The sequence below is a fragment of the Rhamphochromis longiceps genome, linkage group LG20 (genome assembly GCF_057381845.1).
Source record: "Rhamphochromis longiceps isolate RC_006_pf linkage group LG20, R_longiceps_female_GT1.1, whole genome shotgun sequence".
In the NCBI taxonomy this organism is placed as follows: Eukaryota; Metazoa; Chordata; class Actinopteri; order Cichliformes; family Cichlidae; genus Rhamphochromis; species Rhamphochromis longiceps.
The window spans coordinates 6,336,367-6,352,506 of NC_140576.1; the positions used below are offsets into that span (position 1 = coordinate 6,336,367).

The 16,140-nt window shown below is 39.9% G+C and overlaps 2 protein-coding genes across 2 annotated transcripts; both read left to right on the top strand.

The window, feature by feature from the left end:
• The first annotated feature begins 5,652 nt into the window (after window positions 1-5,652).
• emp3b (epithelial membrane protein 3b (MAM blood group)) lies at window positions 5,653-8,282 on the top strand. The gene is made up of 5 exons (XM_085393855.1): window positions 5,653-5,761; window positions 6,720-6,807; window positions 6,899-7,001; window positions 7,096-7,236; window positions 7,812-8,282. The coding sequence occupies exons 2-5, from the start codon at window positions 6,730-6,732 to the stop codon at window positions 7,973-7,975; spliced, it is 486 nt and encodes a 161-aa protein (XP_085249981.1). The 5' UTR covers window positions 5,653-5,761; window positions 6,720-6,729; the 3' UTR covers window positions 7,976-8,282.
• Window positions 8,283-8,496: 214 nt separating this feature from the next.
• On the top strand, window positions 8,497-15,591 carry zmynd12 (zinc finger, MYND-type containing 12). The gene is made up of 8 exons (XM_085392751.1): window positions 8,497-8,733; window positions 10,327-10,456; window positions 10,812-10,983; window positions 11,080-11,249; window positions 12,372-12,494; window positions 12,570-12,657; window positions 13,191-13,336; window positions 15,207-15,591. The coding sequence occupies exons 1-8, from the start codon at window positions 8,606-8,608 to the stop codon at window positions 15,348-15,350; spliced, it is 1,101 nt and encodes a 366-aa protein (XP_085248877.1). The 5' UTR covers window positions 8,497-8,605; the 3' UTR covers window positions 15,351-15,591.
• The last annotated feature ends 549 nt before the right edge of the window (window positions 15,592-16,140 follow it).

The window sequence follows — 16,140 nt, forward strand, 5'->3', positions numbered from 1 at the left end:
AAGTGTTTGTCCGCTTTCCCTGCTCCATTAAGCTTTGACTTATACTTTCAAAGAATTAAAAGTATATGTTGCACATGTATCAGTGCCAGCTCTACTCTACTCAGCCCACTTTTTCAAAATATGCTTCAGCTTAAATTCATTTTTACTTGAGCAGTAAATTTTAAAGCTAACCATTGGACCAAATGTGAAGTTATTGTACAGCTACTCCAACCCAGTAACTTTTTTTAACCTCTAATAAGCTTTACCTACTTGGAATAAACTGCAGTATGATTCATATTCAATAGGCCTATTTTATGAGTTTACGCAGGGGTGGATCTTCTCCGTTTGTTTTTGTTTCTCTCTCTCTCTCTTTAATATTCTTTTTATTGTACACAGTATTGTTTGTTGTATTTTTACTGTACCTGTAACCTCTGAATGGTACTAATAGGGTACCCTGTATTCTTCAGGGCACTTCAGAAAAGGTGCTACGGCTAGAGGTTACATTTGAGATGGAACTGAGAATAATGTAAAATACATATACAGTATATAGTATGTTTTCAAAAGAATAAAAGCTTATTACTCAAGCCACTGGCCTGAAAACAGACATTTACGCCAACAACAGACCCTGCCTCTTCAACTTGCTCTCTCTCTTTTGAGATAATGGGAAAATGTACATGTTGCTGTACTGTAAAACATGTTACTCATTTATAGTACCTATTTTTAAGTTTTCATAAACATGTTTTCTTTGGGTTTTTGTAAAGGTTTATGTAAGAGCTTACTGTAATTATTTTAGTCTACCTGTATGTTATTAATATTCATGTTTTATATCAGTTATTTACATGTAAGCCTTAACTGTTTTACCATCCCATTTCCATTACTCTGTATTGTGTTCTGCAGTATTCAGTCGTGTAAAACATTTTTTTTTTTTTTCCTTCCGCATGGAGTTCCTGAGCTGTAATCTGTATAACTGTTTAACCCACGTTCTCTATGAAATGATATTGCGTAGATTTATTACACTTTTTCCTGTCTTGCATTGTGGTTTCATATACAGTTTCTAGACAACTAAATATGCACAGCCAAGACTGAGAAGTTAAACTAAGGTTATCAGTGTTTAAAAAAGGAAAAAAAAAAGGAAAAAAAGCTTTGTATCTTTACCTTGTTTAATAAACAGACTGTTATAAATCAATCACAGATTCTGTGATTTATTTTTTTTAAGATTCAAGATCCTTTATTTGTCACATGCATAGTTATACGAGTACAACACACAGTGAGATGTGTCCTGACACACTCCTCGACTGTGCAAAAAGAGAGAGAACATTATGTACATTAAGTGAATTAAATAAAATAAAACAATCTGGAAATTTTTAAATTGAAAATCTGAAAATGTACATTGTGTGAGTGGGTGTTAAAGTGTCTAGTGCTGTAGTGAAGCTGAGAAGAATGAGGCTGGGATGTGTCGCTTATGGATGCTGTGCCTGAGGATAGAAGCTCCTCTCGAGCGTCTCTGTTTTTGCCCGGATGGTGCGAAACCTGCCTGATTGCAGAAGTTGGAATAGTTTGTTGCCGGGACAGGACGGGTCCTCCAATATCTGAGCTGCTCTAAACCAGCATCTCCTGGTGTAGATGTCCTGTAGGGAGGGGAGAGCAGCCCTGCAGCAGCGTTCTGCCATGCCTATCACTCTCTGAAGAGCTTTTTGATCCTTAACACAGCTGTTCCCGTACCAGGATGCGATGTTCTGTGTAAGGATGCTCTCCACAGCGCCTGCATAGAAAGTCTTGAGGATCACTGGAGAGACCCGGAACTTCCTCAGTTGTCGGAGGTGGTACAGGCCGTGCCTAGCCCTTTTTGGACTGGACCTGAATGTGGGCAGACAATGTCAGGTCTGAGGAGAAGGACCACATCCTCTCCACTGGATAAAAAGTGCCTGCTTTGAAAAGTGACATAAAGGTAATAAAACACACATCATCATTTCTTTAGTTGTTACTTATGCAAAATATGTATTTATTGCCATCTCAAAGTGCTAAGGCACAAGAGCACTGCTAGGGTTAACTTGAACCACTACTGCGTTACTGCTTTCATCTTCATTCCACAAATGTAAACACAAGCAAAACTTCTTATAAAGTGCTCGGTTTAAACTAGCATTACTCAAATATTCCTCAAAAAAAACATTCACATCATCACTGTGAAATTCACAATGCATGTATAAACAGTAGCTGCAGTTCAAAGAAAAGCCTGCTAATACATACAACATAGGCACCACCCTGGGCACAACTGTAGTGGAATCTCCCTTTCATTATTACTCTTTTTCTTTTTATCGAGAATCATTATGCAGTCATAAAAGAAAAAATGTTTTCACACAATTTAGTAGTGTGTAGTAGCAGCAGCAATAACATGACATAATGGTTTTCTGTATGACGTTATCTGTGTCTAAGATCATTCTGGGGGAATTTCACCCCACTCTTTGCAGCAATGCTTCAGTTCATTGAGGTTTCGTGACGCCAAGCTGAGGTCAGAGGTGAAAGAGCAGACAACAGTAACTCAAAGAATCCACTTGTTACAACCAAGGTATGCAGAAGAGCATCTCTGAATGCACAACGAACCTTGAAGCACATTGGCTACAGCTGCAGAAGACCACACTGGGTGACACTCCTGTCAGCTAAGAATAGGAAACAGGCTGCAATTCACACGGGCTCGCCAAACTCAAGGATCATGTGAAAACGAAAGTCTTCGCATGACTCAGTAGCTTGTAGTACTACCTTTAGCAGCAATATCTTGAAGTAATCGTTTTATGTATTGCTTTATCAGTCGTTCACATCATTGTGGGGGAATTCTGGCACACTTTTCTTTGCAGTGTTGCTTCAGTTCATTGAGGTTTGTGGGTATTTAGTTTTGCAAAACTTTCTTAAGGTCACACCACTGGGGCATTGCAACACAATAATTATTTTCTTTTTCGGCAACCGTGTTGTCAATTCATGGGCGTGCTTGCATCATTGTCACCTTACAGACTATCTGCAAGGTTCCCAGGTCTGGTGACTGCAACATCAAAGCCCAAATCCTCACTCCTCCACCACCGTGCTTAACAGTTGGTACGAGGTGTTTGTGCTGATGGCGTGCTTGGTTTTCCCCAAACTTTGGGCTGTGCATTATGTCCCCACTTTAGTCTAATCTCGCCAAAGGACATAGTTCAAAAAGTCCAAACGTGGTTCAGATGCAACACTGCAAACCTAAGCCCTGCTGCCATGTTCTTTTTAAGAGGTCAGACACTTTCCACTCTTCCAAACGAGCCATACTTGTTCAGTCTTCTTCTAATCGTGCTCTCACGAAGTGGAGGTCAGAAGAGTCTCAGATGTAGCTCTTGGGTTTTTGGGTTTTTTTTGCTAATTCATGATATAGTCTGACCTTGCAGTGAATTTGCTGCTACTTCCACTTCTAGAAAGATTGGCAGCAGTCTTGAATGTTTCCACAGCTGAATAATGTCTGTCACCGTAGAGTGATGGACTTCAGTTCCACTGTTGCCTCTCTAAAACATAGCAACAGTTGCTTTGTACATCGTTGCATAGAACAAAACTCTGTTTTCAAACCAAGTTCATTGTTTTCTTAACAATAAAAGAACGTTACACAATGCAGGCCAAATACTTAACCAGTATAATATAAATCATAACTGGTTTAATGTAAGCGGCCCTGTTCTGACTGTTGAGCTATGGCTCATAGCGCAACATCGCCACCTACTGCTTTGGGGATGAAAGTTCAGCAATGGGTGACAGCAGAGGAGAGTGCTCACTTAGTGTCGTGTTAAAAGCATTGCCATCCAAAGAATCTGCCAAAACCAAAGCCTAAAAAAACGTTGATGATGATTAGCTAGTCCAAACGTCATCAACAGAACAGGGAGAGCAAATCAAAAAGGGCTGATCATAACATTCACAGGAAAAATAAACTGGATGGTCATGCTCCTTGATTAATCCACTTTTATTTAGAGCCCCGAGGACAGCTCTAAAAGCCATTGTTAGGCCAGCAACCCTCCAGACTTTCCTGCAGCAGTAAAAATTTATTTTACTCCAAATTTATACAAATCTGTTGGGGAAAATAGGTCTTTGTTATAACTTCCACAAACTGCAGGCCTGGGGAAATGCTGGAATTTGTTTAGGTGCAACCTTTCAATCCTGTGTTGCTATGTTTTGTTTTAGGGTTTTTTAGAGAGAAGAAACTTTTCTCTTGGCAGCGCTTTTAAACTTCCAAACAAACCGCCATACTTGTTCAGTCTTTTTCTAATTGTGCTGTCATGAACTTGTAGAGTTTCAGATGTAGCTCTTGGGTTTTGTGGAATTTCCCTAAGCATTGCATGGTTTGACCTTGGCATGAATTTTGCTGGAATGTCCACTCCTGAGAATATTGTGGCATTGTGTTAACATCGTGTGCATGCAGCTAAATGCTGCCAGAACTTCAGCTTTTATAGAGCTATCATAGTTGTTCATGGATCTCTTAAATCAAGTGCATTTGATAGGCAACACCTGGCCCTACTTATCAACATCTGGACTGGGTCACAGTCAGATCCACTGCCATTACAATTGGGAGACAACCCGCTCTCCCACCTGAGCCCCACGGTAAATTAATAAGGCCCCACTCACCCAGGCGATGGATAAGTCTATATGCCCAGCCTGGCTGACAATGGTTACCAGAGGGCAGTTGCAAGTTGAAATTGGTCACAAAGAGGTATCCGTAAAATCTCCTTGACATTACTTTGGTCGCTAGCAGATTGCTGCAGTCGCCCAAATTTTGCACAGAAGACGATAACTTGTCTACAAACACTCTGCAACAACTCTGCTCTCTCCCTGTGAAACTTTGGAGAGGGACACCACTTGCCTTCAAATTAAAAATGTCACCTTTTGAAAAGTGTTGGCTGATGGGCTGAGGCACTACTTTTTCTTTGAAGCTGAACAGTCTCTGTTTTGTTGGCTGTTTTGTGTTTTATGGCTTTAAAAATGTACTGAATAGTTATGTGGTTATATACCACAGGCTATCATATATGTGTGCAAAATTAAAATGTTTATAAAACATTAATCACTCAGAGACATCCTTACTTAAAAACTAGATTCAAATGTCTAAAAACTTATTCTGTCACACTTAATTGTTTTTCTATTACTTTTGTGTAGTATGAATGTAGAAAAAGATGTCAAACTTAAGAAAATATAGTTTAAAGTTCAAAACTGATCCCTTCCTTCACATTTTCCAGACTCATGCCGTGGGCTGGATTGGAGTCAGTTTTAGCTCCCGTGGCCTTATGTTTGACACCCTTGCTCTAAACAGTCTTTTCATATTAATATAAGTGCCTGAACAGTCTATGCCATTTGTTTTATCGCGCCCACGTTTTCTATGTGCGACAAGCGCAGTCTCTACTGGCTATGTTGCAGCTGAGTGTTTATTTTTCATGTCTACACCAACATGAATGAGTGAGGTAGGGCAGCACGTACACCGGAGAGCACTTTAAGTGGTCTGTTTACTGAAAAAATCTTTTCATGTGGTTTTATGTGTCTCCACTGCATATAGGCGGGTCTCACTTGAGACTTTTTTTGGATGGTGACGAGTCAGGGCAAAAGGGAGCTCTGTGCTGAAGAGAGGAAATAGGCGTTCACCCTGGAAACTTTGGGAGTAAGTGACCAAAATAAAGGGGGTGTGGCTAAGCGAGAAAAGAGTGGACCACCAAGAGGGGCTACTATAGTGTAGAGCGGGGAAGCTGCTGCTAAGCTGCTGAGATCTAGTTCAAGTGAATAAGCCTCATCCAGGGTAAGTAGAGCTTTCTTTGAATTTTGATGCAACTTCTCTAAATATCTTGTTAAATCATGTAATTTAACAAGGTACAAACAACATAACATTTCATCACATTTAACAATTTGTAGACCACGTCAGTTATCAGCCTGGCTAAAGGCAGTGATTGTATCACATGCTGTGTTACTGTAATGCCTGTATTTAAGTTTTCTCGCACAAAAATGATCGTTTTCAGTTGATTATTTCTTTGCACTTGAATGCGATGGGTGAACTCAAGCGTAATGACATAATTTGAGAGTAATCATGACTCCACCGCCCCTCCAAATTGTCCTTTCCTTCAGATAAAGATCTTTACAGGCAATTTTTCCTGTTTCTTCTTTTCCTGTAAGCCTCCTTCTTCCTCCTCCTCTGCTTTTTGTCTCCTTGAATTTCTATTTATTATGAAATTAAAAGAACTCTAAACTATTAGCTGCTATGACAGCCAGTTTAGCAGTTTGGTACACTAAAGTACAATGTCAAATCTTTTTTCCCCTCAGACTGATTTACTCCAAGTTTACAAGTAGATTTGGATTCAATCCGCGTTTAAATGTGGATTAATTACAGACCATTAACCCTTTCATGATGAAAGAAACCTTCAGAGGAGCAGAGAGGTTAACTGAGTAATTATTTTGGCGCCATTTAGATTTCACTGGGTCCACACAGGTTATTTTGCTGTAGTAGGCTGTAAACACACACATGCCCAGTCAAAGAGAAGTTTTAGAAATCACTTCTCTGTGGTCTTATGTAATACAGAGAAAACTCTGTTCAGCTCCTCAGATTTTTCCATTTAAAGTTTCAAAAACAGGAAAGGTGCCCAACACTGGCTTTCACTGTGGAACCAACAAACACATTAAAAGCTTCACACACAATTTCCTTTACTGCGCCGGATGCCAATGGCTCAGGAAACCTAAAAAAATGTTGCGTTTGATTTTGGCAGGTAATTAAAAATGCCGTACCTGCTGATGTTTGTCACCCTGCTGCATCTCATCACTCTGGCAATCCTGATTATTGCAACCATGGAGAAGGTAACAGTCAACTTTAGGAAGTGGTGAGTGTTTATTTTTCGTATGTGTGAAATAGCTGACTCTGTGTGTAATGTCTGATCTCTTTTTTAAGTCTTGGTGGGTGTGGGAAGGGATGGAAACCTCAGACCTATGGCACAGCTGCAGGTATGACAACTCCACAGAAAGCTGGCTGTGTTCACCCAACACTGAAACTCGTAAGTTTTTGTTCCAGATTGTATATTGCTGTAAAATGAAATAGCTCTCCATCGAAGGTAAAAATATGACTCAGGGAATGGTTTACTTCTTCAGAATGGCTCCAGGCAGTGCAGGTCTTAATGGTTCTCTCAGTGGTCTTCTCATCGGTCTCCTTCCTGGTGTTCCTGGGTCTGCTGTTCACCATGTCTAGGGGCGGTCTCTTCTACTTCACCGGATTGTGTCAAATCTTTGCAGGTAACAGTGGAGTGAAGTAGCTTGCAAAATATAGTGCCACTGTGTGATCAGGGCATTTGAAAACTATGACAAATTAAAGAGTGCTTATTATTATGCTACTCAAGCCTATTACAATAACTAACTTGTGGAAAGGTATCAGGTAGATTAATGCTGAAGTTTGTTTTTTTGTAATCATATGACTTATACTATTAAAATAATAATATTAAGGATAATAATATATCCATCTATTTTATGACACTTATCTGGAAAGCAGGGGTGGGAGTCTAAGCAGAGATCCCCAGACCTCCCTCTCCTCTGTCACTTACAATATGTGCATTTATTTTTTTTAAACATGTCACCTGAAATATTTGAGATCACCTCTGTTTTTAAATGTCTTCTTTGAGGCAGTAACCGCTACTCCTGATAAAATATGAATGGCATGGATCTGTGTTGGTCATCCAAAGTATATGCTGTTGTTGCTCCCACTATACTTTATGTGACCTAATTAGTAGGTACTAACACTACAAACGTTTCTACTATCTGACCCATTAACCAATTATTATTGTGTGTATGTTTTTTTTGTGTATGTGTTTTAGGCCTGACAGCCTTTTCTGCAGCGCTCATCTACGCAATACACAACAAGGAAATCCTTGAAAAAAAGCTGACAGGACACTTTGGCTACTGCTTCATCCTGGCTTGGGTGTGTGTCCCATTGTTGCTGTGTAGCGGCGTCTTATACATCCATCTGCGCAAGAAGTAGTGATCTAAAAAAAGGAACACAATGTCAACCCCACCTATTGTTGGAAAGAGGCACGTGCCTATGTTATGTTTCTTAAAATGTTGCTGTTTTTATTTGTATAGACATGTATGCTGAGAGGAAAAAAAAACTTTTAAAAGGTTTAATGCTTGCCTATTTTGAGACATTTTCACTGCAAATAGTATTTTGTTATTCACTTACTGTTCACTGTCATGTGCTAACCACATAAAGTAATCCATAAGTAAGTGACACTGGCCTTATTAAGAGGCATTTGAATTTATTTTAATTTGCCTATTCCCCTAATATTTTTTTATGTATATATATATATATATATATATATATATATATATATATATATATATATATATATATATATATATATATATATATATATATATATATATATATATTCTTAATAAATATCAGACAAAACCACAAAGCTTTAAGTCTCTTTTATGTTTTCAAACCAGCTTTACATCAGGGAGGGAAACTGCTGAGGCTGTTGCCATGTCAACCATAAACTAAACAGGGAACCCTAACTGGTACTAGCTTTGGAAGCTAATAGCTTAAAAGCTGCTTTTTATGTTGCAAAATTAAGCTCATATCGACTCATAAACAAGCTTCGTAGCAATAATGGAAGCTGAATCTCAAGCGTCCGCGATCATTCCTCTTGCCTTGCCCAAAGGAGCGGAAAAGTTCTGCGAGCTTTGCCAAAGAGAAGCCCGCCTGCAATGTAGCAAGTGTCGAGTGACTTTTTACTGGTAAGCTCAGTTTATCCGAGCTGTGGCAGAGCGATGCCCGTGCTAACGACTGACCCGTTATTCATAGATAGATAGATAGATAGATAGATAGATAGATAGATAGATAGATAGATAGATAGATAGATAGATAGATAGATAGATAGATAGATAGATTTTTTTAAAGGCGTGTATTGTGTTTAGTTTATATGGTTTGGTCAGAACCGTGTTTACGGGTTGGACGCTAGGTGGCAGCGTTCGCCATGTTTTTCCCCCCTCCCACGCTCACACATACATAACACGTCGGTAAGGAGGGCGTTTTAGTGTGATTGTCATGAGGAGGGAGCGGAACAGCTGGAAAATACATTACCACAACGCTTATTTTTGTTCTTTTGCCTGCGTGTTGTTTTCATAATATAATTTGCTGAGCTTCAGCTTTTATGTAAACCCGACGTTACCTTCTTTGACACTGTTTTATATGCGGTTCCAGACCATAACATGGTGCTGGGCAGTTTCCCCGTTGGCACACACTGTGGGTAGTGAAGAAGAGCATGTGGCGAGATCACTCCCTGTGGGGATTTATGGAAAGGGATGAGCAACTAAAGCCAGTCTCAGGCAGCTTACAGATACTTATTGTGGCTGCCATCCTTTCAGTCTTTAAAATGGGTGAATGAGAGGCACAATTTTTGGTTTTATTAAAAAAAACAAACAGATATAAATATAGGTACACATATATGTCAGACAATAAGAATCAGGTTCTCAGGATTCTTAAAATCTTTAATTACACGTGAAGCAAGCATACTAAGCTATTCCCAGTCATGGATTGAGCCAAAGTAATACACATGGAATAGGGCTTTAGGGTAAAATGGTTAGTCTTAAGTCATCCTACTTTGGCATGCGAGTCATGTGTGTGGTGATTGTTTGGTGTATTTTGCATAGAAAACTCAGCGGGGACAAGAGAGTACATCCTGAAGAGACCACTTGATTTGTGTTTATCTCTGTGTGTGCCTTTCTGTCTGTCTCTGTACTCTCACAAGCACAAGCTGTGTCAGTGCTACTGTTGATATGACATGGTCAGATTTCCAGCTCGCTGCTTCTCACCACAAGTACACTGGAATGAGCGCACATTTTTCACAGTAGGGGGGAAAAACTCAGCTGAAAAGCAGGACAGTTTCCACACAAGTGTGCAGAAGAGGAGAGCCAGATGAACAAAATTACAGACCAGTTATGTAATGGCATATAATTTCGTATGCCCTCTGTGTACTCAGATGATATCTCCTGAATCAGAGAGACTCTGCCCTGAAAATGTTAGCAGAATCCAAACAAGCTGTTACTGCACAGAGATTTTTACTGTCAAGCACACATAATAGTATCTGTCTGGACAAGAGAGGTGAGCCTGATCCATATGTTTAAATCATCCACAACAAGTATGAGCTGCAGGTCAGCTTATGTCATAAATCGTGATTCTTTATCAATAGCTTCATTGCCAGGAAAACATCAGTCTCAGTGTGCAAGAGGGAGACTTATTATGCATAAAAATGCTTCTCACAAAGTCCTGAGGTGGCTTAAGAGAATATAAATATGACTGAATGACCTGTGGGTTTTTAAAACATCCAGTGCTGCAGAGCACCAGCAGGCTGACTGGGTGGGGATCCACGAGAGAATTTGTCAGCTGCTTGTTCCCATCCGCGCCCTGACACTCTGCAGTCTCCGACAGACCAGTCACACTGAAACACAAATTAAAAAGGTGAGGATGCGTGGAAATCACTGGCACCATATATTAGGAGAAAAAAAATATGAAGTTTGAGTCTAGGTTGCATTTCTTACTGTCAAAGACAATACAAAAAAAGACTATATTATTATTCCTTGAATGGTTTATTTTCCCTTTTTCTTTATATGATTTGTCCTTGTGGTGCACAAAGTCCAGGTCTGGGTTGTAGCTCCTAATTTTGGAATATAGATTCTGGAAAAAATATGTGTTACAGCTGAGAGGAACAGTCAAATAGAGGCATTAGTGTATAGACAACTTGATAGTGTTTTATTTTAAGAGGAAATAAGATATTTTAATTTGATGCCTATCTTGGATTTGATTTCTTATATAGGTAGAGCTTATTGAGATTTGCAGGTTGGTGGCTCAAAGTAAGCTATCTGAGGGAAAACACCAAGAGGCTCTGCCTGCTGCTCAGCTCTGCCTGCGCTGTTCCATAGACGTTCATGGCCCTAACACCGTCCAGCTGGTCCCTGCCTACCTGCTGCTGGCTGAAGCCAACATGGGTGAGAAACAAGCACAAAACGGCTTCTCAGTTTAAATGTTCTCTTATCGTGTGGTGTTTCATACATGACCGTGTGTGTGTGTGTGTGCATCTCCAGGTTTGGGTAATCTAGACCTTGTGGCAGATTTCCTGTCCCAGGCAGAGTGGGCAGTGTTGAAGAGTCCAAAATGTGGTCTCACAATCCACCACCAGCTCCACAGGAGCCTGGGCCGCCTCCATGTGGCGGCTGGAGACCTGGATACTGCGTTGCATAACTTTGCAAATGATGTCTGTGTCATAATTAGCACATTAACTGTTTCATAACTTTATTGATATTGTGAGGAGCAGAAGCCATTTGCTAACCAAATGAAATCCATAATGGCTTGTTTATTGCTCGAGCATGTTTTTTTGAGTACGATACAGTATTGTGTATTGAATTAGAGTTTCTTGGAATTTTAAAGGGATGTTGAGCAATAGTTTTCAAAGTTTTCTTTTTACTCATTTTAATCCAGTCCTTGTACCTGACTCTTCTCACAAGAATGAGGGTTTTTTTTTGCTTGTTTGTTAAGCCATTTAACATTGACCCGTGAATCACTCAAGCATAACAATGGCACCTAACTCAATGATATGAACCGGTGTTATGTCTACACAAAGCAGACAACTTAGCAAAGAGCCACTTTCATTGTCCAGGTACTTTGTTACTAGCAGCCTCTCACAAAAGCACATCATTTTTGAAGCTATGAAAAATGCCAAAGACAGCACAATGTGGGAGGCACAAACTAGTATTTTTGCACTAACAAAGTGATTTCTGAAGAGCTGAAAACTTGGCATATCTTGTCCTGATGTGCTGTGTGTCCTAAAAGAAAAATGAGGAAACTGGAAAAGGGGAACTCAAAAGAAGAAGTGGCCTAGAAAAACGATCTACTTGTCACATATCCTAAGAGAACCATCTGGCCCTTGAGTTGATCCATCTACTGTTTATCAACCATTGAAAATAGTTGCAGTTGAAGGCTGACAAGCCGAAATTTTTAAGGAAGGGAAACAATGAGAAAAACCTGAGGAGTGTCTACAGTCATCTGTAAAACATGGTGGAGCGATGATTTGGATCTTGTCAAAATTGATGGAATAATGATAGCAGTCAAATACCACCATTCAAAAGCATCTGGAAAGTGTCTGATTAGTTTATCAGCATGACATTGATGCTCAAACACACTGCAAGTGCAGTAAAAGCAAACCTGGTTAGAACAACAAACAATGGAACAAGATCAGTTACGGACTAGCCTCCCCAAAACCTGGACCTCAACATTACTTAAGCAGCGTGAGATCATTTTAACAGAGAATGGAACAACAAGCATTTTGCACATGTTTTGTGTCGTATGCATCAGTATGTATATAACTTGATTTCCCCAGATCTACTTTGCCACTGAGGAGTATGGTCTGGATAGCACAGTCACCTCTCGGGGCTACTTTCTCATGGCTGATGTGTTTACCAAGCAGGGGAAGATACCCACTGTTCATTCCTTGTACTCTGAGGTCAGTTATGTTCTCATTGCCCTTGAGACAAAATTTATCTTCTATGCCTTTTACGTTCTTTTGCTCATATTGTAGGTGGCACGTATTTGGCACCGTCACCTGACCAGACTTCTCGAGACTCGCAAAGAAAGCATCCAAAATCCACCGGTGGACTCCTTTTATGGTTTGTTGCAGCCACTCTGCATATATGTTTTGTATATATGGTATAAAAAGGTTATAAAACCAATCTAGTCGATTCAGCGGTTCAGCAGAATCAGACAATAACATCACCAGTCCATCATTCATGCTCCAAACTGTCAACAGCCAACAGCTCCACTGGAGTGTCACTGAAAAAATAAGGTCGACACTTCTATATTTGGAGTGTGTCTTGCTGTGCAATGTGAAAGCTAAACCCCAGATTTATGCAAGCTTGCTTAGAGCTGACTAGAGACCCATGCTGACACTACTGTGGCTGTGCAGCATCCATGTCACTGCCCTGTATCACAGCTGCTGCCCTACATATAATGCTAAGCCTGTCAAACAGTTTCCCAAGCTATCTGGGATGTTTACAAGGACAACACAGACATACATGTTTTGATCAAACTTGAACACATGCATGTCACTTGCTTTCTTTCATTGTTTGAGGTGGTAAAGCATGTTTGAGACCACAGTAAACTAGACGACATGCTTTTTTTTGTGTCCATGCCTTTCAATCAGACAAAGCCGAGCGAGTTGAAGTGGATGAGATGTTGAGAACTATGTTGGAATTTGAGCAGAAAGACACCAGAAAAGACCCAGCACGGATTGCAGTGGTGGCCCACTGCCTGGCCATGTTGTCGTTCCTAGGAGGAGACTTCCTCAAGGTGAGCCACCTGGTGAGGTATTAGAAGTTTAGTTTGCCACCGTGACCCATTTCCCCATTTCCCTATTTCCTACTTGTGTTGTCTGAAGATGGGATTATCTCTATTTGTCTACTGCTAAGTCTCACGATAAGGTGGGACTTAGCACTAGCTAATGGGACTGTCTCAATGCTCTGACTGCGGCCTTGATTTCCAGTCTCTTCTTAAAGCTGCAGCTCTTTGTGTGTGTCAGTTTGAGATGTCAGGCGACAAGGCAGATAAAGCCATAGCGGTCTATGTGCACAGCAAACAGCAAAACATGTTATGTATCAGGCTGGTACGGGATGGGATGGCTGATGGGATCCTACTTCTAAGGTCAAGTAAACATAGGATAAAGCATGTAACAAGCAATGATACACGTGGATTTTTTTTTTCACAGCGTTTATTTTTATTTTGTGGCTTATAGGCAGGGCAAGATCCAGTGCACTTAGATATTCTTTTACTCAATCAACAGCTACACCAACCATATATATGTGTGTGTGTGTGTGTGTGTGTGTGTGTGTGTGTGTGTGTGTGTGTGTGTGTGTGTGTGTGTGTGTGTGCACGTGTGCCATGGTACCCTGGTTAAATCATGATTTTTCTCCTTGTATTCACTACAGAGTGATACTGTTTCACAGTTGGTATTGTGTAAAGTAATGTTAATGTTACAGGTCTCTGGGTTTTTGTCTTAGTGCTGTACTTATAAAAGTACATCAGTGTAAGAACAAGCAGTTATCACGATTTGGATGCATTATTATTTTGAGGAAAATATAAGTAGTTTCTCTGAACATTAGATAACAGAGCCTATCTGTAGTCTTATCAGCTTTTGTATATGGTATTGAGGGAGCTGTGGGTAGATGCACTTATGTCCAGGTTTTTGGATAAGGATACATTTTTAACTGAAACGCTTGCTATTTGGTTTAAATTAGGTGACTTGACTTGGCCACTGAGTAATATCTCATTTCTTTGAGTTCCTTTTGCAGTTTGCTTTGGGGTCATTATCCATTGTGAGCTGTCTGATTGGTTTTGCAGCATTTGCCTGAATCTAAGCAGAGAGTATGGGCAAATATACTTCACAATTCATCCTGCTCCTTTTATCAGCAGCCACATAAACAATGAAAACCAGTGACCTGGTTCCACTGGCAGCCATACATGCCCATGCCATGACATCACCTACACTGTGTTTGACAGACGATGTGGTATGCTTCAGGTCACAGGCTGTTTCCATCTTTTTCCATAATTCTCTCCTCTCATCTTTCTGGTTTATCTTGCTTTCATCTATCTACTTTTATATATTTTTTAATTTTATTTTCAGAAAAATCAGAAAATCAAATTCAGATATTTAGATCCAGAAAACATGAAAGAACACAGGCCTCACCCAGGCATGAAACTGTTTGTCAGTAATTTGTCCAGTTACTGAGGCTCTGGAAATGGGGGGACTGGGTATAAAAATGGCTGCAATTCCATTAAAACAGTGAATGCAGTATTTGGGATAAACCCCTCAATTTAATGCTGAAAGTCTGCACATCAGTCATGTCTTCATTGTTTGCTTTAAAAGTCACTGTGCTAGTGAATGGAAGAAAAATTACCAAAAGAAAAAGTGTTATTGACCCGGCTATATAATACTGAAACCCCTATTAACAAATTGCAGCTATTTTTATGAATGCTGCTCAAAACGTTCCTAATTATTGGGGATAACATAACAGCCCAGCAGACCAGCTTACTAAAGGGTAAAGTGGGGTAAATAAGTCAACTGGGTTGCGGTCCAATTTCAGTGATATCATTATATAAGGCAGATTTACTCTCTCGGGAGGGTTTAACAGCTGCAGTTGCTGTGTTTGTTTCTGTGTGCCAGGCGCAGGGATTTGGCAGCACAGCCTTGCAGGCCAGCCAGCTGATACCAGACCATGACCTGACAGAGCCCATCCAGGCCCTGCTGCAACTGGTGAAGATACTCCACACAGTCCCACATCCTGGCTCTGCGGAGTCACAGTACTAAGCCCTGCCCATCGCTCTGCTTGGAGATCTGCTCTTTAAGGATATTTGTGCAGCCCCACAATGATGAAAATATACAATCAAATGCAAGATTTTCCACATGCTGTACAGTATTATTGAGAGTGGATTAAAAAATAGATGCACAGATGTAGTTAAAAGAAAAAAAGACACATTTTCAGTTGTTCTGGATAATGACTCGTCTTTATTTTGATCTAAAAAAAAAAAGAAAAAAAAAAGAGGGATATATATACATCATTTTGAACATTAGTGAATTGCATCTTTTTGGGATCCATTTCTTAACACTGTCAAAATGTTATGGAACACAAAAATGGTCAAGGGCATTTGCTCAAGCCTTTGTGATGCAATGTTTTTGCTTGTTTTGTACCTAGCAACCCGGAGTCTCTACACCAATTCACCAAATCCAGACATAATTAAAGATTTCCAGTGTCTGCGTTTTGTCAAGAGAGCTGCACTTTTAGAGGCAAAAACATTGCATCGTCCTCCTGCAGTGGAAAGAGTGTTGTAAACCTGTTAGCAAACCCAAGATTCATGTCAGAACAGACATTTAATTGCTGAGATCTTACACAATATGTACAATTCTGAAACAATCATTCATATAAAAAAAATCCGTTTTAAAATCATCTCACTACTTGTGTTATTTGCACTGAATTTATACAATAAAACATTTGTTGTTGGTCAATTTTTTTGGCATTCAGTTTCAAACACGGAAACGCTCAGATTTTCCCATATTCCCTTTTTCAATTTCTGAATACATTAGCAGCAGTTCGGAATTA